The 25,979-nt window shown below is 38.9% G+C and overlaps 1 protein-coding gene across 12 annotated transcripts; it reads left to right on the top strand.

Moving 5' to 3' along the window:
* Nucleotides 1–25,519, top strand: LOC122088452 (pentatricopeptide repeat-containing protein At1g43980, mitochondrial). Of its 12 annotated transcripts, none has more exons than XR_006143067.1 (10): nt 1–366; nt 4,616–4,825; nt 7,537–7,616; nt 7,873–7,929; nt 10,112–10,282; nt 10,818–10,921; nt 12,017–12,176; nt 13,107–13,188; nt 13,305–13,408; nt 23,015–24,764. XR_006143067.1 is itself a non-coding variant. In XM_042657722.1 (10 exons), exon 2 carries the CDS (start codon nt 5,049–5,051, stop codon nt 7,047–7,049), a length of 2,001 nt encoding a protein of 666 aa, XP_042513656.1. In that variant the 5' UTR covers nt 1–385; nt 4,616–5,048; the 3' UTR covers nt 7,050–7,439; nt 7,537–7,616; nt 7,873–7,929; nt 10,112–10,282; nt 10,818–10,921; nt 12,017–12,176; nt 13,107–13,188; nt 13,305–13,408; nt 23,015–24,764. The 12 variants fall into 12 exon arrangements, 11 of the variants coding, with proteins under 11 accessions (XP_042513656.1, XP_042513658.1, XP_042513654.1 ...); XM_042657722.1 differs by having other exon boundaries at nt 1–385; nt 4,616–7,439; XM_042657724.1 differs by having other exon boundaries at nt 4,616–7,439; nt 7,537–7,674.
* The last annotated feature ends 460 nt before the right edge of the window (nt 25,520–25,979 follow it).

A 25,979-nucleotide genomic window follows, 5' to 3' on the forward strand; every position in this document is an offset into this window, starting at 1 on the left:
TTTTCTCAAACCTTGAACTCAAACCCCCCAGGCCTGCAAATCCCTTATCCTAAAACTGGTACTTGCGCCTTCTTCTCCAAGTTCGAAGTTGGACCATAGTCTCTTGCCCCCTTCTTCTCCGTCTCCTTTTCTGGCGACCGGCGACTGAGGGGGATAGTCCTAACAATGTCCTAACAATCAGTACCCCTCTTGCGCCCTTCCTCTTCCCATCGGTTGCTGAAAACTCCATCGAATGCGGTTGCTGAGGCGGGAAGGCGACTTACTGCTCCTTTTCTCCGGCGAGTCACCATCTGAGGCGAGTTGAGCCCCTGCCCCGGTGTCCCTTCTTCTCCGTCTCCATTCGGTCAGCGAGTTTATCTCTTCTCTGTAAGTTTATCTCTTCTCTGTAAGTTTTTCTCAGAGTAAAGTGGATGCAGCTCTCTCTCATCTCTGTAAATTTTTGTCCCATCTTTGTTGAACAAAGAAATCAAGTTGGATTGGACTCAGCCATGAGTAATGCATCCCAAAGCCCCTGAGAAACTGGATTTTTTTGTGTTGTTTTGTTTTGTTTTGTTTTTTTTTTTAAATACGGCACGGTATTGGTATTTAAAACAAAAGCGTTCGATGTAATGAATACAGAAATCGTACCAAATTTTGTATTGAAATACTGAAATCCTATCAAATACTATACCGAAACACTAAATTACTGACTATATATACATAAAACACAAAAAAAATGGTAAAAGTATTCTATCGAAACCATATTCGAAATATAAACCATATCAGAAGCATACCAAACCTAAACCATACCATACCGAATTTTCTCAGTACAATACAATTTTGGTATCTACTCTTGGTATACTGTACCATACCAAAACTGTATTAAATACCAAGTACCGTACTAGTTGAACCCTTATAGAGGGTCGGAGTGGACTGTGGAGCAATGCCCATAGAGAGGGACTGTCTCACCAACCAAGAGCAATGCTCTTTCCTTTCCAGTTCATTTCTATCTATAATTTCCCAAATCTAAGAGAGAGTCGAAAGCATGTGTGTGCAGGACACAGACGAATTGTCCTTTATGTAAATAAAAAACCATGAAGCGTTTAAATCCCTAATTATTACAAATCAAAATAGGATTTTCTCTATTTCTAATAGGGCCACATGCACACACCTGAACTTGGCTTTAATTCCAACATGTGTAAAATAGAAAATCTATTACCAAAAAAAAAAAAAAAAAAAAAAAAAAATGCAAGCCAAACAATAGAGAGACTGATCTTATCTTCAAGAACAGTAACCTTGAAACAAGCACAGAGAAAAAAAGAATAAAAAAAATAAAGATGGGTGGACATAGGGAGAGAAAATAGGGAAAATAATGGGGTTTGGCTAATTAGGAGGCAACCAACCTCTTGGCTTTTACGTAAGAAGCATGACCTCCTTTCTCTCAAGAGAGAAAATGTAGGAAGCGATTTATCCAAATCTGCTTTCTAACTTCATATTCATCAAATAAATACACGTATAATTGTGTTTATCACAATTACATACTTCCCACTCCTATAACTCCTCCCATAATTTTTAATTATTAATTAAATAATTCCCACTACTAATAAACTACATATAATCGACTGCAACTTCGCAACTTTTAAATAATAAATCATAAAGTGCCCATTTAGCCACGTAAGGAACTTGTTCTATGTAAACCTCTCAACCATGTAGCTAATTTATCTAGGCACATATCATTCCCTCTCCGTGGAATTTTCCTTGTTCTCAAGGACCACCAAGATCCCAAATCTTGGTGTAGGTTTCTTCAGGCATAAAAAATAGGGAAGTTGAATCTCACAAGCTTGGCAAGAACCTGACAAATTCGAAGACCTTCAGATCATAGCTCCAATTAAGCAATATGTTTGAGCATTTCAGGTCTCCATTGTCACTATTGAAGCGAAGAACATCAAACTTTGGTATGAAGAACTATTGTGATTCGCTCTGCTTGATATTCTTTATGTTCTCGGATCGTACAACATGAATTGGGATTGTAGCCATAGAGTTATCACCTTTTTCTTGCCCAGTTTGGGATAAACAAGATTGATCTTCTTGAATAGCTCGTTGATCCTCTCTATGATTTGGTGCTGCCTAATGATGACTTGTTGTTGCACGATGATGAGAGAACCCACAACATATTCAAGCTTCTCCACCCATCGATCCATGCTGGCTCTGATACCAGATGATATGGACACATGTAAAGAGAATAAAAAAAAAAGGTAAGAGGGAAATTAGGGGTGGAGATATGGATAGAAAATAGGGAAAATGATGGGGTTTGGCTAATTAGGAGGTAGCTGGCCTGTTGGCTTTACTGAGGAAGCTTGATCTCCTTTCTCTCAAGAGATAAAATGTAGGAATCGATCAGCTTTACTCCGCCTAAGTGCGCTAACGCGTGCGCACCGATTTATCAAAGTTTGCTTTCTTACTTTATATTCGCCATATAAATACACATACAATTGTGGTTATCACTTATCATACCTACCCACTTCCCAGTTCCTAGTTCCCAGTTCCCAGTTCCCAGTTCCTAGTTCCCACTCCTATAACTCCTCCCATATTTTTTAATAACTAAATAAATACTTCTCACTACTATTATAACCGACAATTTCACAACTTAAATAATAAACCATAAAGTACCCATTTAGCCACGTATGCAACTTGTTCCATGTAAACCTCTCAACCATGTAGCTAGTTTGTCTATGCACTTATCAAACCCTAGTAAACAAATTAACAAAACCTTCAAACAGAGATCAGTAACCTCCAGACTCATTAAATCCCTTCAATTCCGAACTAAAAAAAAAAAAATCTGATCTTTTAAAATAAAAACCCAACACTTCAAATTACAAATTCACTCTTGTTGAACTAAAATTACAAATACACTTGTTGAACTACAAAAACCCTGAAACCCACCTTCCTATAAATCCAGAATACTGCAATCACTCTTTAAAGAGGCGATCATAGTAGCTTAGCAAAGAATCTCGGCCTCTATTTTTCAGACGTCATCCATTCCTTCTAGCCTTGCTTGTTGTATTCCCGGGAAGTGGCGATTAGTGTAGGAATAATTGTATGCGGAATATTTCATCGTTGGATTGCCTCAGGTAGCTCGAGAGTTGCAGGTCTTGGTTACACCTGAGAGTTGGATTGAACTTGCCTTAAAGGGTCAATTTGCTACCCTTAAAGGGTAATTTGGGCATTTAGGAGTTTCCCAATCGATGACATCATCATTAAACTGTGACTGGTTAACAAACATAGGTTGATGCAGATCTAAAGGTCTACTCAAGGGGGAATAAGAGGGACGACCCTAGTGGCTGATTGGGTCGACCAAGGCTGTTTCTATGGCCCACGATTTGGGCTAGTGATGGGGAATATTAGTTTCTAATATTAGTCATAATTAGTTTCTATTTTCAGTTAGTTTCTAATTTCATTAGATTACAATTTCCCAGTTTTAGTAATTACATGTTGGTAGTTTATTCAGTCAATATTTAGAAGCTTAGAGTTTCTATTATTTGTAATCTTCCCCATCATTAATATAAATAAAGAGAAGTGCAGCAACATAGCCCCACTATTTGAATTTTAAGAAAAAAACTCTTGTGCTGCTGCCGCTAGATTCTCCATGGTTGTTCCTTGTGTCTGATCAAGGAAGAAGGACTTGGTGTGTGATTCGAGTGACTCCTTGCGGCGTGACGTCCAAGTGGTCTTTTTAAAGCTCTATTATTTTCTTTATATTCTTCTTTATTCTCAAGATCTTACACTGCTGCAACACAGGTTTTTATTCTGCAACTTTTCTGCCCAGTAAATTCTGAAATAGGACTTGTCTGCCTTTTCTGCTGGAGCTAGTTCCGGACATCGATTAATATCCAAACTAAGGTCGATTGTTCCCCTATATTCCCTCATGGATCGACCCAAAGTAGGTCTGATTCTAAGTTGCTGTTACAGAGATATTCAAAATCTCCAGAATTTTGTCCTGTAGTGAATCTGCCAGAATAGAACCAGATTCGACTGCTGATCTGTCTAATTCTGCCCTACTATTTTCCTGCTGTTGTTTGAGATTGCTGCCTCTTGTTATTACTGCTGGGTTCTAGTTTGTTGATCTGCTGAATTCTGGGTTAGATATTATTGATTACTGTGTTCGATAGCTGTTATTTCCTCTTTCTTTTCTGCGGTCTGATTTTGCTTGCTGGTATATCAATCTGCTGTGGATTATTGTGACGATTATTTGGTTGTTCTTTGGTTTACAAGTTCCTGCAGTTTTGGGTCTAGTTTGCTTGTCAAATCTAGTCCTACATTATAGGTTGATTGTAAAATCTTAAAATACAAGAGTGGTTCAAATAAACTTTTTAAACTTTTGGGATGTCAAATATTCTGGCCATAGTAGAGGGGTGTCCAAGCAATTAACCTTTACTTTATTATCTATCATATACAGCGTTAATGAAAAGTAATCATAAAATGACTTGTTTTCACCAAAAAACAAGGACAATTTTTTTCTTTTGGTAAAAAAATGAAGAAAATGAAATTTAGGTTAGAAGTTACAACTTTTAATGTATTTTAACTTTTAATGTATTTTGTTCTTTTTGTTTATTATTCTCATTGCCCGTTTCTACAGGAATCTTACAACACCATGGACGACTTTTGCACCCCGCATTCTTATTTTTGGTAGAATTTTGCACCTTGCCTTCACAGAATAACAATGTTGCCCACCTCTATAAGCAGTTATCCACCAGGCTGATGGTTGCCCTGCTTGTCTTCAACGCCATTGAAAGCCCAGTGATCAGTCCAAACGTGTAGTTCCCCCCAAGAGACAGCCTCGCAAAAGGTATGCCCCCTCACTCAGCAACCCAACCTTCAGGGCACACTGAGATGGTATAGTCCCCGTAAACTTGTTCCAGTGATATCATCCTTGCGACCGGATTTCACTTGCTCGAATCACCAGGTTTTGAAGAGGGCGAGTTGAGTTAAAGACCTGGTTTTCCAACGAGAAGTGAAGGAAGTGGGGAGCTTCCTTTATATACGGTGTCGTAGAAGTGATTAGCAAATAGATGATTGGTCATTTCAGAACCTTGGAGAACAAAATTATTTCATCATTGATTTTGTCAAAGAATTTGTTTTCAAACATTTCTCAGAAAATCTCCCAGGACTCAGAAACTCTTCCATACTTTTATAGCAGCCTCATAGACCACTATCTGCAACTGAAATCCCTGCTTCTCGCCAAAGTCATCCATGCCCAATTGATTAAAATTGGCTTCAATAGACATACTTTTCTGGGTAATCGCTTTCTGGATCTCTACTCCAAGCTGGGCACTCTTAATGATGCTCTGCAAGTATTTGACGACATTCCCAACAAGAATTCTTTCACATGGAACATTTTGCTGATGGCCTTCGTCAAATTTGGGCATCTCGATAATGCAAAAAATGTGTTTTATAATATGCCCAATAGAGATGTTGTCAGCTGGAATTCAATGATTTCGGGTTATGCTTCCAAAGGTCTTGTGGAAAGTGTACTGGGCGTTTTCTCAGAAATGCAAAGAGGAGTTGTGGAACCAACTCCATTCACATTCTCTATTGTGATGTCTTGTGTATGGTCTTCTCAGCATGCTAAGGAAATCCATGGGAACATCATTCGGAGTGGCTTGTGTTTGTCGAATATAGTGCTCGGTAATACTTTGATTAATATGTATGGGAGGCTTGGTCTAGTTGAACATGCTTTTAGTGTGTTTCTTATGATGGAGGAATTAGATGTTATTTCTTGGAATTCTTTGATTTTGGGGTGTGATAAGTCTGGCTTTGGAGACTTAGCATTGGATCAGTTCTGTTTGATGCTTTCGAATGGGTATTCACCTGATCATTTCACAATGTCAATGGTGATATCCATTTGTTCTAACTTGGGTTGTTTGGTGAAGGGTAAGCAAGTTTTTGCACTGTGTATCAAGATGGGGTTTCTTTCTAATTCTATAGTTTTAAGTGCCACTATTGACTTGTTTTCCAAATGCAACAAGGTGGATGATTCAGTTCGGCTCTTTACTGAGGTGCATAGATGGAACTCAACAGTTTGCAATACGATGATTTCCAGTTATGCAAGACATGGGCTTGCTGAGGAAGCTCTTCAGCTGTTTGTGCTGACCTTGAGAGAGGACGTCAGGCCAACAGAGTTCACGCTCAGTGCTATTCTAAGCTCTGCTTCATTCTTTTTTCTAGCAGAACTGGGAACTCAAATTCATGCTTTGGTTCTTAAAATTGGGTTGGAGTTTGACACAATTGTCGCTTGTTCACTTATGGACATGTATGCCAAATCGGGACTAGTTGACTCTGGCATGAAAATATTTTTGAATATGGGTATTAGAGACTTGGTGTCTTGGAATACTATGTTAATGGGTTTTGCTCAAAATGGACGTGGAGTTGAAGCCCTAACTCTTTTTGAGGAACTAATAATGAGTGGCCTATCACCAGACCGAATAACTTTAGCCGGGATTCTATTGGCTTGCAGCAATGGGGGATTTTGTGATGAAGGGATGCGTATTTTTTCGTCTATGTTGGACAAGTATAGAGTTATTCCCCTGGTTGAGCATTATGCTTGTATGGTAGAGATGATGTGTCGGGCAGGTAAACTCACAAAGGCAATGGAGATGATAGAAACAATGCCTCATGAGCCTAGTGCTTTAGTTTGGGGATTACTTCTACGTGCTTGTGGGATTCATGGAGACATAACAGTCATGGAAAGAGTTGCAGAAAGGATGCTGGAGTTAGAACTTCAGTCCTCTCTACCTTACTTGGTTTTGGCTCGGATATATGGAATTAAGGGCAGATGGGAGAGTGTAGCTCGAGTGAGGAAAGCCATGAAAGATAGAGGTGTTAAGAAGGCGAGGGGATGTAGTTGGATTGAAATTAAGAACCGTGTATTTGTTTGCAATGCAAACCATATGCTGCATTGTGAAAGTAAACACATTCATGCAATACTGGCATTAATGTTCCAAGATATAAGCATTGAGGGGTGTGTCCATCGAGAACATGATGAAGTGACTAAGGATGGATGGGAAGAGTAAACCACTGAAGTCTACCGGACATACATGATTATCAGTACTCCATCTACGATTTACTTTCTAATGCAAGATAACTGGTACACTAGGGTGAAAACTTATGTGTCATTATGTTGTGGTAGATCCAAGCTTGACAAGTTACTTTTGGCTCAATCCATTGCTATGTGGACGTTCACAGTATTTTCATTAGCTGCATTGCGGTGGACTTCATGAGTTTTACTTTGGTTCAAACAAACCTAATTTACCTGGTTCGATAATTCTAGAGGAGGTGTTGAAATTCGAACCAACTATTGGCTCTTTTATTTTTGATTTGGGATCACAACGTGACATCAACATTCCTTTGAGTCAGGATTGTGTTGCAATGGTACAGGACACAATGTGGCGACTTTTAGTAGGGTGAGGGCCTTATATCTTTCTTCTCTCTAGATTATTGTTAATTAATTGTATCAGTTTTTCAATTTTTTTTTTGATACTAACATTGAAAACAAAATAGGGGCACGCTTGGTCCAACGGTAAGGTACGAATGTTGCGACTGGTGGTCAAGCGGTTGAAACAACCTCTCAACATTCTCGGGTAAGGCTGCATAGTTCTTGCCCCCGGACCTTGTACATGCGGGAGCCTCGTGCACCGAGTACGCACTTTATTGAAGAAAAAAATTCTCATAATCTGTTAGGTTAATGCACCTATTGTGGAGGCAAATACCCAGTTGCTCAATCAACCGATGCAAATAGATTTGAACAATAATACTTTGTTTTCACATAACATGTTCTTATAATTGTGTTGACATGCTGTATTTTAGTAGCATAACAAGCCGTCGATTCTTTTGTAGATCATCTTGGTAATGAATGGTTCCACTTGAGTCCACCTGCATAGATCATTTATGAAGGTATTTTTTGTATGCACCTCCATTGGTTGTTGTTAATTAGGTTCCACTTGCTAATTCGTGTAGATTTTAGTTAAACTTGGGCGGTAATTTCTCGACTTGGGGTAGTGCATTCTCATTTGATTAAAAAAAAAAAAAAAAAATGTTTGGCATCAAGAACTGGTTCGGTTGTTACTTATAATTTGATTTGTGGAATAAAATGGTAGCTTGGAACAGATTTCATCAGACTGTATGCTGAATTTTTTAAACTCCAATTGTTTAGAGCGTCATTGAGGGGCAAAAGAATGTGGGAGCTCGTGGGTGAATGCATGGACAGAGATGTAAGGGGAGGGGAGTTAAGAGTTCTATGTACATACCCCTGGGAACACAGTTTGTATTGTCTAATTGGTAATTGGTGTTGGTCTCTGTGTGTGTGTGTGTGTGTGATGAACATCTGATGGAGAGAGAGAGGCTTTTGGTACCTTGACCTTTGAGAGTTTATTAAACATGTTGAAAGATTTGACATACAAAATTAGTTCATGATATTTTATATTGAAATTATCAGGTACCTTGCAATGGTTCTGTATCGTGCTAGAGACATGGCAGGAGCCGTCATGCAGAAGCATAAAAGCTTATCATTAATAAGCGTTGCCTTGGTTTTGATCACCCCAATACAGCTAACAGGCATCAACTCATTTCCATTTCTTCCTTTTATTCTTTTGCTATTTGTTCAGTGGGTAATACTTGATACTTGATTGAGTGACTATAGCTATGGCAACATAGCTCTATTCTGCCATGACCTCAACCAAACATAGCTCTGTCCTGAACATTGACTTTGTCAAGTGTATCCTGTGGCTTAGACCATCTTGATGTTGCTGTTGCTTTCATAGATGTTGTAATGATGTACTAGAACATAGGAAAGATGAATATAGCTCTTCGCTATTTGCAAATAGCTTTGAAAAAGAATGAGTGGGTTCTGTGTGAGGAACATATTGAAATTGATGTATCCTACCATGCTCTTGCCATTGCATTGAACTGTATGGGTGCCTACAAACTATCTCTCCAGGCATGTATGATGCAGTTGGGCGATGGGTTTAGAAGAATTTCTTATGATTTGCTTTCCTTTTTTCAGTCTTAGAATTAGTTGGTAATATTTTATTTGGGTGAGATTTTTATTTCAGTTGCTATTTAGGATTAGTTTCCATTTTTAATTAGCTTCTAATGTTATGTCATTATTTTCTTTAAATAGCCATGTAATGGAGAAGAACTCAGATTTGAAGAATTGAAGTTTGAAATTGAATATTTTTTTTGGCTTAACATTGGTTTCCGTGACCTCCCTCTCCCTCTTCTGGTTTTTCCTTATCTTCTTCTTCCCTCCTTATTTGCCCTCTCCTGTTATTAATTCCTCTTGCTGGCTGAACTCCTATTCTGGGCTATAGTTTTCGGTTCAAAGAAAGCTTGCCGTTAGGATTCTGGTCTGGCGATGGCATCCGGTTATGAGAACTGTTGAAGAACCAGCAAACCCATCGTTTGGATCTGTTACTTGAGTTGAAGGCAGCCTGCTCCTAGGCAATGTACCTCTTTGAACTTCAGGCCTTCACGACTCTTCTATGGTGAGAAATCAGGTCTGCAACTGGGCTGAAATCCTAGCTTCCGCCAGTCTCAGGTTCCCTTAGCTTCTTTGGACATCAGACTGTGGATCGATTTCAGTAGGAGTTGGGATTTGGTGCCTTGATTCCAGATTTGCTGCTCGATCAACTTCTCAGCCTCTAGTTCTGTTTTCATGGAGGTTTGAAGTGCCGCCCTTGAGTTCTATCATGAGGAAGAAGAAGACTGGTCTTTTATTGTTTATACATATTACTTCTGGTTATTACAGATATGTCCCTCCGACTTTTAAGTTCTTTGTTGAAGACATCCCCCTCTTTACTAGTTTGCAAAATAATCCTTCATTCTTGGTTTTATTTCAGTTTAACCCCACTACCATATTTATTTCCAGAATTGATCCTTCTCTTTGGGTTTAATTCCTGTTAAGTCCTTAGTCCATTATTTCACTCTAAAAAAACTCCTAGATTGTACCAGAAATTACAATATTGCCACTGGTTTGCCTAGATTGAAATATTTGTTCTAATTCTGGGTTCACAAGCGATCCGATTCCCCGGATCCGCATCAGTGTATATAGTCCTTCTTATTGTATTTCTTGTATCAGGTGGGCTTCATTTATGAAGCCAGAAAAATGAGCGTATTATCAAAAAATCCTTTGGTGTGACAACATGAAAAGAAGACTTATGATATAATTGTTAAGCAACTAGGAGGGGGGGATTCAAGGACATGTGACTCGCACAACTGGATAAAGACCTTTAAAGTGCTTGAACTTCAGGTAATGTTTGAGTATGGTAACAATTTCTGGAACTGAAATGCTCTGGCATTATTGTTTCACATAAATGTTTTTGGTCTTTGATCTGGTGGAGTTTTACTCTCTGCTTGGACACCAATATAATGTCCATAGTTTTCTGAAATTATGCTTTGTAAGGTATTTAATCAAATTTAACTGTCAGTTCTAAGGCAGTTGGTTTCTTCTTGACATGGAAGAAGGATGACCTTCAGAGGAGTTTTGTGTAGCACATAAGTTCGATCAATATTTCTTTGATGTCAGGCATTTGGTTGGGAAATTTATTGTGACAAGATTTAACTCCCCTGATATGTCAGAGTAGCATGAGTCAATGGATGACAGTCAAGGCATTTTCACTGTATCAGCAATTTGCTTCATGTAGTGTTTTTTCTGCTTCAGTCTTTTACATGTTGTATTATATTTGGTAATGGTTCATGTTGGACACCCTTTATTGAATGCACTAGCTTGTAGTATTGCAGATATTTGTTCTTCTTTCTCATTCCTATTTACCATCCAATTTCAGATTGTGGAGTTCATTGCAGTTTTATAGAGGACAAGCAATGAAGTTGCTGAGAAAGAGTTGGTTAACTCTGGTGCCATCCAAAGAATTTTAGATCTATTCTTTCAGTGAGTTCTGCTCATTTTTTGTGGGTTTGGCTGAAAGATGCATGATACTCCACTTGGTTTTTATGTGCTCTATTGTCAATGGATGCATGTACCTGTTGAATAACTCACTGCATCTTCATACAACAAGAACGAACTCAGCCTTGTCACTGCATCATCATGTTGACAGTATTATATTGTCATGCTTGGAAAGAAAGAATATTACAATAATTGATCTATTTAGAGATTGTAATTTGATAGAAAATTTTATCCAAGCAGATAGACTTCCCATTCTTTCTGGTGATTCAAATAAGGCAGCCAAATGTGATTGTGGGATTCCTTTCAGCTTATTTGCATACATCAGTTGTTACATCCATGGAAATCTTTTTTTTTTTTTTTCTGCACCAACTGTTAGAGCATTATTTGTATACACCAGCCGTTAGAGCATTAACATCATTTAAGATGCTTAGAGTTCCTCACAGTTGGTTATAATCCAAGTGATGCCTTTATGGTTTAATCAATGAGTCAAAATCACAACTCTGGAACAAAAAATATTCCTTGCACGGAAGACCATCAGTTTTACAAGGTCAGCCGCAAAACAAGGAATAAAAACCCACTGCTATTGTTTTGAAGGAAACACCCACAGACAACAGTCCATGAGTCCGTCTAAGAACTTAAGTCTAAATTAGATTTAACCATTTGAAGCACGTACGACAGTCATTATGCCATGGAAGACCGTGAATAACATATATTAAGTATTTCCATAACGTTGTATGTTTGTTTTCACTCTTAGAACTGGATGAACAATGAGCTTTCTGGTCCAACTGGATCCAGTATCCTATCTAAAGTAATTTTATAGAATGTCCAATGGATGGAAATTGATTCCATATATTAATTAAGTTTAGTTCTTGAAACTCAAATAATACTTATACATAGTGGTTGATAAAATAATTCCACTTGTATCATTTTATCCATCTGGTCAGGTTAATTTTTAAATAGTAGTGAAAATTTGGACCCTTTTTAAATGATTTTATCTATATCTAAACAATACTGTTAACATTAATTTTATTCACTGAGTACCTCTATTTCTTGATGTGTGCTTTTTTCTTGATATTTTAGGTAATACAAGCAGATGAGGAGAGCAGAAAGTTGATCTTCTCAGAAAAGGAAGCCTTTTGGTCAAAGTTTTCTCCGAATGTAAAAGTAGGGGACATTTTTGAGGCAAGGGTGGGTTCTATTGAAGATTATGGTGCCTTTGTTCACCTTCTCTTCCCTGATGGTATGGACAATCATCTGTACAGATTTTGCTAACCTTATTTTGTTTTATAGGAACACGTTTTCTATCCAAGAGAAAAGTCACTAGAATCTTGTAATTGTTATGCAGGTTATTATCATCTCACTCATAGTTGTCACGGCATCAAATCGATCTAAGGCGGTGGAGGGGTGGCTAATCGATTTTGCGATGAATCACTCGTTATGGCGTTGCCATGGCGGTCAAATCGCCCATATGTCATTTTTTATTTTCCCTATTTTCTAAAGTTATTTAGTATGCTATTTTTTTATTTTCCCTATTTTCTAAAGTTATTTAGCATGCTACAAGCCTACAATATATACCCTATAACATATAAAACCAACATTAAGCAACATCAAATCATCAAAAATCAACATAGCCCTATCAAAATCACCCTGTATTTTACAAAAAATCGACCGCCTAGTGAATCAGGCGTGACCTGGCGTCTATGGCGGAGCCATAGCGACGCCTATCAGCCAATGGCAACCGCCATTTGTGAGTCACATAAATCGTAGCACTGCCATGAACTTTTTCTACCAGGATGCCAAATCGCCGCCTTGGCAACGCCATGACAACTATGATCTCACTGAACTTGTACATGTGTCAGAGGTTTCATGGTAAAGTTATCCAAATAGATACGTAAGTTTTTTCCGGTCTCCTGCATAAGATTTTCCTGGTAGTAAAGGCTTCATTTGTTTCAATGGAAAAGACTACATAAATAAAGGAGGGGACATGTTTCAAATATAAGTAGGGGGAGTATTTTTCTCACCCTACTTTATTTTACAGTCTTCGGGCTTGAAAAAGTGATACCCACTATGAAACCTTACATCTTTACTGTCTCTCTTTCGCCCTCTTTTTTATTTTTTGAAAAAGGTTATTTAATTCAAATGGTTATGCGTTCTTTCAACTTTGATGCAGAGAAAAGTCTAGAGTTACTTTATCGATCAAGCAGTTGGAGGATGATCCTCTATTAGAGACATTGGATAAAGTAATTCCTCAGGTGGGTGCTGTGTTCTGAATATTAGCTTATAGGTACCTTGACAAATTTGTATGTAATCTTGCTTCATCTAAAAGAAAAATAAGTTCCAGTATCTGATGAAACATTAAAACTCTCAGGATGGTCCATCTGAGTCTGACAATTCAGGCATTTCTGGCAATTTGAAAATTGAACCTTTACCTGGTCTTGATATTATCTGTGGAGAGCTACTTCAAGAAGATGGGTATGACTTCTTTATTGCTTGCTCCTGATAAGTGTGATTTTCATTTTTATGGTGCATTAATCCTACTTGAAGCAGATTTAGGAATATCTTGAACCATTAACCCTGCAGCTAGAAAAGTTCTGCCATCATTCTAATATATCTAGTTGCCAATTTATGGATTACCATATATTAACATTTTATGTTGCAGTTCTGTTTTTTCATTGCTTAGTTTTAATGTAACATGGAAGAAATGTGAAGAATCCAGTCTCGTCACAGTCCTTGATTGATATCTCTGGTTGAAATTAGAGAAAAGAGCTTGTTTTCTGGAAGTGTCTTCAATAACTTAGAAGAGCATTACTGATTCTAAGAGATAACAACATATACATAAGCCATACAACCCTAGTCCTAACTTGAATTACAAACCTAACTTAGAAGAAAAGGGTTCTTATACAACAACAAACTCTTATCCCAAATTAATGGGGTCGGCTACATGGATCCATGCAAATAAAGGGTTCTTATAACCCCACTTAAACACATCTAACAAGGGAGAAAAGAAATAAAAGAAGAAATAGGAACCAGGATGCACTGCAGCATGTGAACAGTACTGTGAACAATAATTTAGATGGATTGTCTGAAATCAAGATCCGATCTCATGCCTTTTTGGTTTTAATCTACTATCGTTAACAAGGAAATCAGCCACCTGATTTATCCCATTGATGTGGCTTTGACATTTCTAATATGATACAAATCAAAGAAAGCCCTTATCATAGATGCCGATCTGCATTACAGATCTCTACAGAATTCTGCCCTTTTTTTTTTACCGAGTCGAGATGTCCTATGAAATACGAAAAGGACATCATCTCGGTCAAAATTTCGGTATCTCGACCGAAATTTCGGTACCGTTTCGGGGAGATACCGAAATAATACCAACCTAGGCTGATAAATACAACATCTCGTGAGGGGGGAGTCGAAATTTCGACTCCAACTTGACTGTCTCGGCGAAATTTTGGCTCCTCGCATTTGAACACAAAATCAATCCATTGTCCACTAATTAGCCACATCATCATATCTAGAGATCACTCCAAGTTGAAGCCACATCATCACATCTATTGCCTTGGAGATTACTCCAAGTTGAAGATCTACACATTTCAAGCTTTGGAAAGGTAAACCACTTTTTCCAAAACCAATTTTTTTTATATAGTAACATAAATTTTTGTTGGATAGGGCTAGATTCTTTATATGTTAGACATTAGAGGCCGATCTATGACCTCATAGAGTTGAATTTTTTTTTGTTCATAATCTTTTATTTTTCTGGTTAAAAAAATGCATTTTCCATCAACATAAATTGTACCTTTTTATGGTTAATATAGCTTTGATGGAACTCAATTATATATGTACTCACCATTGGCTGATCTATGACTCTATCAGAGCGAAATTTTTTTTTTTAAGTAGGTAAAATCTCCAGAACAGTTAGACGGTTGCTACCAAACAAGGGTGCAACTCTAAAACACTGCCATGTTCTAATATTTTTGAAAATTTAAGTTCTAAGCATATTTATTAACCTTAAAACAAGCTACCCACCAAATTTTGGATCATAATATGGCCGTTTGACCACCGAAATAGTCAACTGAGTCAACAAAGCCCTTACCCAAAATAGTGGAATGAATTCCATTAGCCAATTTGACCTTACCATTACCAGAACAGGTAGTGTACTGAGAGAAAAGAGACAGGCAACCTGTCATATGAACTGATGCTCCAGAGTCTATAATCCATGGGGTAGAATTGATAGACGTACGATGGCCACAGAAAGAGGTACTGACCTAGAAGGAGTGGAATGAGCAGAGCTAGTAGTGGCAGATGTATCATGGGTCTCTATACTCATCAAAAGGCGCCGAAATGCAGTCATCTCATCAGATGACAGAGAGGTTGCTAAGATGCTAGGTGCAGGTCAATATCTTGGACCTTGGTATGGTTAGCCTAACCAAATGTACCATAACCCTTTCACGGCATTTGCCAGACGTGTCAGTAGGGTAACCATAAAGCTTCCATTAATGCTTCTTGGTATGACGCTCCTTGCCACAGTAGTTGCACTTCACTAGAGCTTTGACAAAGGGATCACCAAACTGTGGGTCTGTTATGAAGGGCTAAGTACTAGAAGCAAGTGCAGAACTCTCAGTAGGAGCAACATGAGGCTAAGGAAGCATAGTAGTATGACAACTGCCTTCAGTTTAGGCGAGTGGGAGGATAGGGCCACCAATGTCGTATACACGTTGCTCACTCATTAACAGAAATCCAGAGCAACTCAAGCAACGAGATAACTAGCTCGGATGCTGGTGGTTGAGGATCAATGGCTTAAGAGACATAAGCTTCATCTATGGTAGGAAAGGGAGAATGGCTCAGAATTTGGGCTCATAGCCGATCATACTCTACATTAATCCCTTCTAGAAAGTCATAGACCAGGATCTTGTCCTCTCATTTTTTAAATCCAGTGAGGCCAATAGGAGTGGAGGGAACATACTCCTCATAGAAGTCCAACTCATTCCACAGCTTTCACAACTCATGTAATATGTGACAAAGTTAGGCCTCTTTGCTTTAGGTCATGAACTTTTTGGCATAGTTCGAAAACCTGAGCATCATTCCCCTCCTGGGAGTAGATCTCCTGTACAGACTTCCAAATCTTCAGAGTAGAGTCAAAGAGATAGCGACGTGAAAGTTGTGGCTGCATATAGTTGATAAGGAAGGCCATTATAAAAGAATTGACATACTCCCACTTATCAATAGCAGGACCTGTGATCGGAAGCAGAAGATCTTGTAGACAAAGACAAAGGGGAATGTGCAAAGATGAAGACACCATTCGGAGGTAGAAGAAGCACTGAAAAGCAGGGAAAAACCTTAAAAGCCCAAAAATTGATAAAGGGTGAAAACCCTGACAAACTTATGGGGAGAGCTCTGGAACGGAGTCTTGAGAAGAAAAAGTGGCTTGGACAGACCACTACAAAGATCAGTAGCTCCAACCGCACTCATCATCAAGCCGATCGATGTATCAAATAGGGAAAAAGTACCCTGACATCAAAAGTAGACCAGGGTGGGAAAACCTTGAAAATTGATGAAATAGGGAGAATTAGATCTCTCAGATCATTAGGGAAGGGGATTTGCGGGCCCAGGTAAGAAGATGGAAGAAGCTAGTGGTTCTCTTGGTGGTTTAAGGAACTACCATCGAGAGAGAGAAGGAAGATGGAAGGAGAGGAGGAGGGAGGCGCAGATGGAGGAAGGTGCTGGAAGAGAGAAAACCAAGATAGCGAAAGAGAGGTGGAAGAGAAAGGGAGTCCTTAGGGTTTTGGATCTAGGGCTCTGATACCATGTTGAATGAGTTAATGACTTGTGTCTAACATGACACTAGTCCTCTTTATTTATAATAATGGAGAGAGTTTTAGAATATTACAAGGACCATTAAAACCTTAACGGACCTAAGGACCTGCTTGGATTCTAACAACATCCCTAAACCCATTCTTACGACAGACCCAGTTACGCACCACTGGCTAGGGCAATCCCAATTTTACGTTACAATTCATATGCACTCCCACCTTCAACTAAGATTGGTCAGGCCTACCAGGAGAAGGAGATGCACATCCACTCTGCAGAAGGCACACACACTTCCAATTCCATAGAAATTCCAAGATATGCCCATTTCAAGTTTCAGGGGCATTCTTGTCATTTCTTGAGCTTCTCGTGACATGTGAAAAATCACTACACAATGGCATGATGAAGCAGATTGTAACGAGCCCAAACGACTTGTTTCATGGCCGTTGGATATCACCTCAAAGATCGGCTTAAATATTGGTCGTCGGATTGTACGCAATTCGACCGAACGGAGCCACCAAAGAGTGGGGTTGCTTTGGTTCTCCTGTTTGGAATCTGCGGGTTGCATACTATGCCTGCATTCTACACTTGATTAACCAGATGCTACCATGTAGTGTCGCACACAAAATGACCATGTCCTTAATCACTCAATGGTAACAGGAAGAATCTTTAAGATCTACAACATTCTTTCAGGCGTGCCTCACTCCATGACATTGATTTTGGATCTGCGAGATCATATGCCCATCGGAGGTCGTGTACATCTCTAAAAGCGAGTCTTTATTGCACAAAACATAATCTCAAGGTCGAACAAATTGAGAGCACCTGTAAAAATGCCTTGTCTCAGGCATAAAGTCTAACACATGTGTCTTATTTGTTGCCTTGGATGAATTTTTTATGCTCAACACACAAGTCCGCAAGGTTTTGGCTGATGCAAGGCACCCGTCCGTTGGGGGCCTATTCAACATGCCTCTGTGCATACAGGGCCTACATGGCTGTGCCCATGTGCCTTGGCTGTGCTGTGGTTGTGGCATGAGTTATGTGCCTGACTATAGTCAAATGCTGTGCTAAGTACACATGCTGCCTATGATTGTGGCTTGTGTTGTGCACCTAAGGCTGCTGTGGCTTTAACCTACGGCGTTGTGACTTGTACTGTGGCTTTGCCTTATGGGCTTCCTATTCCTTGAGCTGTAGCTTGTGCTGCTCAGTTGGGCTGCTGCGACCATTTGGTCCAGTGGCTTGGCCACCTACACTACCATGTCAGCTTTGGCCATTTCACTGTTCGGTAATGCACTTGAAATTGCATCGAGTGCCTTTTGGTTGTTCACATATATCTTCTCTCTTTTGTGTCTGATGAAGATGTGGTTATTACTGTATTGTTTTGTAGTCATTGGTGACTGCCTCCCACACTTCATAACCCAAGTAGATTAAGTAGAACTCCATCCTTTTCTTCCAGAAGAATATGTTTCTACCATCAAATTAAATGACTCTTCCGATGAAAAGCCTCCTCCTCCTGAAGCCATGTTTTGTCCTCTTGATCTCTCTCCTGCTAATCAAGCCTCATTGAGTAGGGCTCTTATACCACTTGATGAACTGGCTTCACTACTGAGAGGGGTGAATCAATAGGCACTAAAAATTCTCCCCTTCTTCAGACCTCTACTGAACTGTACTTCCAACACCAATACTAGAGCAGATACTATTACACACCACTGGCTGGGGTGATCCCAATATACCAGTTACAATTCGTATGCACTCCCGCCTTCAACAAAGATTGGTCAAGCTTACCAAGAGATGCACACCCACTTTGTAAAAGGCGCACACACTTCCAGTTCCACAGAATTACACACCCACAACACAAGGTTTACGTGGTTCCTTACATCCACAGAGTAATAACCTGGGGGTCTCGTCATTGCTTAATACTCTACCCAGTTGCAACTACAACTACAGCTAGGATTTCTCTCACTTCTGTCCTTGATCATACGAAGACAAGCAGCAACAACCTCCAACACCCATAGCCGACAACTGTGGCCAAGTTCCTTGCTTGGGAATATATCAAACACCTTATGAGCCCCCAACTCAAGGTCCTTTCCGATGATAAAATGAATGTAAAAACATAAACCCCTCAATCAATACATCACATATCTAGGTTATGCATCACTATAAACTAAACACTAGCTAATTACAATTGGGGATTTAGAGAATCACCAGAGTGGATTAACCACTTGAAGAACCCACTTTTTCACCTTCATCATCACTTTCACCATTCTCTTGGATGTCCAATTGATGAATTCCCAACACTTAGATAGTTAGATGCAATCCCAATGTCCCTAATGCATAGAACAATCTTGAATAGCAATTTTTGGGTTTTCGAGTTGTCTTTAGGTCACACAAACTCCACCAAAGTGTTCCTCTCGTTCTTATGGGCACACAACAAAAAACCACTCAATTTGGAACTAAATTGACCAAGATATTCCCATTTCAAGTTTAGGGACATTTTGGTAATTTCGTGAGCTTCTCGTGCCATGCAGAAACCAGTACCCAACGGCGTGATGAGGCCTTGTAAGGAACTTCAGTGTCTTGATTCATGGCCGTTGGATCTCAGCCAAGGTTCAAGGTATCGAGTTTCGACCTTTGGGGAGACCGAAATTTCGGTCGAAAACCAGGGAATTTTTCTCGGTTTGGTGGAAACTTAAGTTTCGACCCCCAAATAGTGTTTTTTTGCCTATTTTTTGTGTACATCATATTTTAGCCATTTCTAACACATGCACATCATTAGTTTCATAAAAAAAAACACACACACATAAAGTCATACTTGTGTGGTTAACCAAAGGTTCGGTAATCATTATGTTGAGTTGTTGACTGAATATGTTGTAGGCAAACAAAAAAGAAATATAAAAAAAGCATTAACGTGCAAAAAAAAAAAAAAAAAAAAAAATTCGGCCACCGTGAATGCGTAGATCGGGTCCTCCTAAGCAAGGTTCAAGGTATCGGGTTTCGATGCTTCGGGAGACCGAAATTTTAGTCGAAACCTGGGAAGTTTCGAGGAAACCAGGGAATTTTCCCCGGTTTGGTGGAAACTTAAGTTTCGACCCTCAAATATTGTTTTTTTTTGCCTATTTTTTGTGTACATCGTATTTTAGACATTTCTAACACATTCACATCATTAATTTCATTTAAAAAAAAAAAACATAAAGTGATACTTGTGTGGTGAACCAATGGTTCGGTAATCATTACGCTGAGTTGTTGACTGAATATGTTGTAGGTAAACAGAAAAGGGAAAAAAAAAAAAAGCATAAAAAAAAAAAAAAAAAAAAAAAAAATCGGCTGCCGTGAATGCATAAATCGGGTCCTCCTAAGTAACAGATAAAAAAGGGTAATTTACAGCGCCACCCCCTAGAGAATGCCATTATTATAGACACCCCCTACTTAATACCAAATTGTATTCACACCCCTTACTGTCAGTCATTGTTAAATGAGGATTTAAAATGATGATTTTACCCTTTTTCAAACTCCAAAACAAAAGGGAAAAAGAAGAATCCGGAGGAGACAAAAATAGAAGAAACCCGAAAAGAGATTGCAGGGAAGGGGAAAAAAAGTAGAAGAAACCTTAACCCCTTTGAGACCTCAAGAAAATAAGAAAGCCAGAAGGTCCAGAGCAATCCCGCGAAATGGAAAGACCAGGAATCGAATACAGAGACATAAAAAAGAATTATTTACAAAGTTAAAAGAGGGGTCTTCTTGCTTACTGGAAGATGGAAGAGATGGAGATGAAGTGAACCCAGAAATTGTTATGGTTAACTCTAAGCAAGAAGGGGTTGGAGGTAGCACTGCCATGGAATTGCAGAGAAAGGTAGATAGATAAGAGAAGAGCAGAACAAAAAACTGAAACACGGTAAGATCCATTGGAAGCGGAGAAAGAGCTTCGGGCGAGAGTGTTCTGATTTCAAATATGAAAAGGAAGAAGAGCAAGCTCCCTAAGGATGTTCCGAGTCTTGTTCTGGTGATCTAATTGCAAATTTCTCAATCGAATTGGTGGTTCCTGAGTTCCAATAAAGGGAAAAGACCCTATCAGTGTTTGATGGGCTCAAGTGCCCATTTCAATTTGGTCATAAGAAATTGTGGTAATGATGTAGGGTGTGTCGGTCTGTCTCTGTCTAGTCTGGTGCGGTTTTGTTTGGTCTTCAGTTAGGGTCTTTTATGTCTCTCTTTGTGGGGATTTGATTTGGTTTGATCTTCTTTTGTAAGGGAAATGGGCAGGAAGTGTGGGGATTTGATTTTGTTTGATCTTCTTTTGTAAGGGAAATGGGCAGGAAGCAATGCTTGCAGTTGCAGAGCCCTTCTTCCCATTCCCGTCTCTTTTATTGTATGAACTGCTATTCGTTCTTCTTGTTGAGGATGAGAGATAATGGGGAGGAGAGGATTGAGCCAAATTCCAATGGATTGGGTGCAATCGGATTGATGCTTTGGTCGAATGTGAGCAAGTGGCTGTTGCTAATTTGGGGATGAAGACGATGGAGGATGGATTTAGGGGTTAAGAGAAGAGAAGGGTATATCAGGTACTTTACATTTTATGAGGGTATTTTGGTATTTAACAAGAAATAAAACAACTGATGTCAACACTTGAGGTATATTCCCTAATAGAGACTGACGGTAAGGGATGTGAACACAATTTGGTATTAAGCAGGGGTTGTCTCTATAATAGTGGCATTCTCTAGGGGGGGGGGTGGCGTTGTAAATTACCCTATAAAAAATTTACATAATTTTACTCTATTTACAAGTATATTCTATAAAAAAAAAAATGATTTTTGGGGAAGTTGGGACTTACCTTTTTGGTCCAAGCAGTCTTTCTTATGTAGATGAAGCAAGAACCATCCTTAGATTCAACTTTGTTAGGCAAAAAATCAAAATCTCACTATTTCCCCAAGTTTCCCATTCCAAGGAGAAAAAACTAAGAGAGGATCGAATTATGCTAAAGAAGACTTGTGTTTCTTTTCAAGAAAGCTTGGTTTGGTCAAAATTTCCCATGATTCGGTCAAAACATGAGAAATTTCGTTGAAACATGGTCGAAACCTGTGACTTTTAAAAGTCACAGGACATATTGTTTCGACCCCTAGGAATACGGTCGAAACCTGTGAAATTTCTCGAACCATGATCTCAGCTCAAAGATCAGCTTAAACATTGATTGTTGGTTTGCGCACGATTTGGCTGATGGTGCTAGTGAAGAGTGGGTGATGCAGATCTGAAGACTTGCACAAGGAGGAAGAAAAGGCACCAATAGGCCTCTATGGAGTGGGGCTGAACCAGCAGCCCACCATTTGGTTTTAGTGCCTTATTTTGTTTTGTTTATTTTTAGTTTGAAACTAGTTGTTTCCTTTTTTGAGTGGTTTCTATTTTCTTAGGATCTTTTGTAATAGGCAACTGATTGGGGTTTCTATTTTGAGAGTAGAAGTCAGAATTAGTAACCTCAGATTCATTAGTCAGTATTCGCAGGCTACTTCAAGATGCAGTGACTAAAACCAGAAGTGGGTCTCGAACTTTTTCTGTCATCAACATCTAAGGCAGATCTTAGACAAGGGCTGATAGCAGAAACAACAGAGTATCTGAACTGGAGAACTGATCTATGATAGTTGAAGAAGAAGATCGGAAAAGAGAAAAATATGTTCAGGCCTCTCACCTGAGCTGTGGAGCAACGAATCTCACAATACTCCAGTCCTTGAATCCCGCCAAGTTGACTACTGCTTCCCACAGTAGTACATAGGCTGCATCTCACAGACTAGTGCTTGCACAAGGCTAAGTTGTTTTCTCAAATCGAGAGGAGGAGGAGGAGGAGGAGGAGGAGGAGGAGGAGGAGGAGGGGAGAAGTTCTGTCTGGTAGCCCCTTCTCTATTTATAACTTCAAAACAAGTATCCAAAAATAGAAACTCCCTAGATTGCTTACAAGAAATAGAAACTGACTTCAGAACTATAGACAACTCACTAGCTTAGAAGTTCTAAAAGAAAAGAAAATACAATAAAATATCCCACGATTGCTGCTTCAGAATTGTCCAGAATTTCCTCCGCACAAGACCCTAAAATTTGGTTAATCCACCCAAGTACCAACTCACGAATTAGCATGAACCAGACCAAGACCAGACCAGCTTAACTGCAGGTCTTTTCTGGTTTATCTTTCTTGTTCCTGAGAGAAAAATTTATGTTCTGCAAAGACCACATTTAGTTGGGAAAATGCTAAGTTGTTGTTGTGCCCCCCTCCCCTCAAATGTCAACTTTCAGCCCTTATTGAATTTGCCGCATGGGAAAAGAGGCTTTAAAAAGCTGCAAGACAATCAAAATTTGGAAAAAGGTTGAAGACAAATGGACTGCTGGATAGAGGGCAGAAGATGCCAATACATTGAGAGGGGGCTTTTGATTGACTTTGGCTCTGAAATTTGACAAGTGGCAAATCCAGAGTGTACCCTAGCAATCCAACGGTTGGAATCGCCTCATCACTACATTTTGAACTTTCTAATTTAGGAGAGATCTTACTATATACTTTTGGAATGGAATTTATTTTCTGTTTTCCTTGCAATGAAAAGAATATCAGTCACCAAAGTGCAGTAAGGTAAAATACTTCTCAGAAGAGAATTCAAAGGGAGAGGAGGAGCAAGTCCCATCCTTTTCCTCATGAACTTATTGTCCATTTATGGTTTCACATTGTGAGGCATCTTTAATGAGATGAAACTACTGTCAAACAAAATTTAGCTTTTTTTTTTCCCCGTAAAGATGCTGTAAGCATAGCAGCTTTTTTGGGGGTGGTGGTGCTGGGATTGGAGCTCTCTTTTCCCATTCTATGCGACTGCAAAGAACAGAAAATGTAATGATGTCTTCCTTTCTCTGTTGAAAGTTGAAACACTGCCAAGATAAATTGTGAAAGAATATTGTTTCCTCACCTCACCCTTGCCCTTTCAGCCAAGTGATTCTGGGCCATTGGCTTGTTTTGTCAAATCATGTATAGCTTTTTGTTAGATGGCGAATAATCATAGGATAAAAACACTCACTAGAGTCAGGACCTGGCTATGTCTACATATGTAGCTTCTATCCATCTATTCCAGAACTGGGTGGAATGCTATTCTCCTTTCAATTTTTGTAGTTCTCTGCTGCTTGTCCATGGTGCTTTCTTTTCTTCTTTTGAAATATATCTCTTGGAAAGAATGTGATTTGACACAAGTAGAAGAAAGCTGTCACTAAGGTACTTTAAACCCAAAAACCATTTTGTGATGTGATCAAGTAAGCTACCATGAATCCTAAAGGCAGCTTTTTATCATTTGCTAGTGTTGATATCAAGAATGTTTCCAGGAAACTAAAGATCTATCAAGGCTAACTGATCCGCGAATCCCAGTATCTAGCTAACCTTGCACATTGATTTTTCTATAGTGGACTTTTCTTTCTAGAATCCATTTATTTTTGGTTACCATTAATAAGCACTTCTTTGCAATATTTTGAGCTTCACCAACTGGATCTAGATGCTATTTCAACTGAAGTGAGATGAGATTTGATCTCCTGCATTTATTATCCTAGTTGATAAGTTCTTCCCGAGTTCCTTTCAAATTGAGCTTATCATCCTAGTTATTAAGAGTCAACAAACATGCCATCGAAATACTGGAATGGCTATGGTTGCTCTGCATGGTATGAAGCTGAATGAGACTCAGTATAGATGATTACCATGGTTAACTACATACATCTATTTCGTATTAGTATATCTAGATTTTGTCCGTGTCTTTGAGGGGAAATTTTAGAGATTTCCTCCATTTTATCTATTAACTGCATATGAGGTGGTGTATTAGCTTAATATTTTCTATTGCAAAATTCATGATTGCAGAGTACCACACAACTTGAGTGCTTGTTTTCTTCTTGGATAACTCTAATTATCTCCTAGGATCTGATCTAGCCCATAATAATTTCCACTATCCTATTCTCATTGTTCAAGGACCTGGGAAGTCCTTGTGGCAATCATGTAGATAATGATCTTGGTGCTCATGCATTTGTGCAGCATAACGGATGTCAGAATCAGTTGGCAGGGGTTTGAGAGACGTGTGGTTTCACAAGACTTGCAGCTGTGGCTTTCAAATGTTAGTTTCTTATCCTTTTTGATATTATTTTGTGATTTTTTATAATTTAATTTTATGGCTTACTTCCCATTTTCTCATTTTGAAACACCAACAGGCACCTGCTGTGAACAAACAGTTCACTCTTCTTGCTCGAGCCGGCAGACAGGTTAGTTTTCTGGCTGCATCAATAATTCTTTATATGATTCCTGCATTACTAATATGAATAAATTTATCTTAAACATCATCAGTGACATAAATTGCTAATATATTTATAAAATACACCAATCAAAAAAATTAAAATAAGAACTTTATCTGTGATTCAGGTGCGGGAAATACAATTGACAACTTCGCTTGACCAGGAAGGCATCAAAAAAGCATTGCAGAGGGTACTGGAACGTGTCCCATGAACATAGTTAGTTTCACTTGAGGACTGGTCATACTGCTTTGATCATTATCCAACACAGGCAGTATATCACCAGATCTTTTCCATGTAAAGGTTGCTGTACAGAAAATGAGCCAGACCTTGACCAGAAAAGTCCTTAATCTGTATACTGCATCAGGTCACTTCAATTTTCTGGTTACTTGATCCAATGTGATTGAAGTTGTGGAAAGGGAAATGTTGTGTTGGCTGTGTAAAGATATTTGAAATATTTTCTCATATTAAGGTTGATGGGAATGGTTTTTCTTTTGAGCTAAGAATCATCGATGTGTGTGATATTGGTCTGCTTAGATTCACTAAGATTGTGCTAGTTTACATGGTTTTAGTTGAACCAGAAGTTTTCCGATGGCAGTATAACTAAACAATTATGCAGAGAGAACTTCCCTATCCTCTAAATCTTCTTGGATGGCATGCCTAGAGATATTTTCCAACAGTTTGATGTAATCATGTGGGCGAATCTTTAGCAGGGGTGTATCTTAAGCAGGATGATTCATTAAGGATGTATCCCTTCTCCAATCTCAAGAGTTAAACCTTTAAGCCAAATGGTTGACCCAAATTCTGATGATGGGCAGTAACAGAGATTTTCCTACTTTAGCTCTATGAAGGAAAAACTAGGAAAGATAAAAGCATTGTCCATGATAACATTTATATTCCTACTTCTAGCTCTATTTGCTAGAATTTGAGCTAGATTTTTTATTGACCGGTCCTCTTG

Source organism: Macadamia integrifolia, chromosome 9 (genome assembly GCF_013358625.1).
Source record: "Macadamia integrifolia cultivar HAES 741 chromosome 9, SCU_Mint_v3, whole genome shotgun sequence".
Taxonomy (NCBI): Eukaryota; Viridiplantae; Streptophyta; class Magnoliopsida; order Proteales; family Proteaceae; genus Macadamia; species Macadamia integrifolia.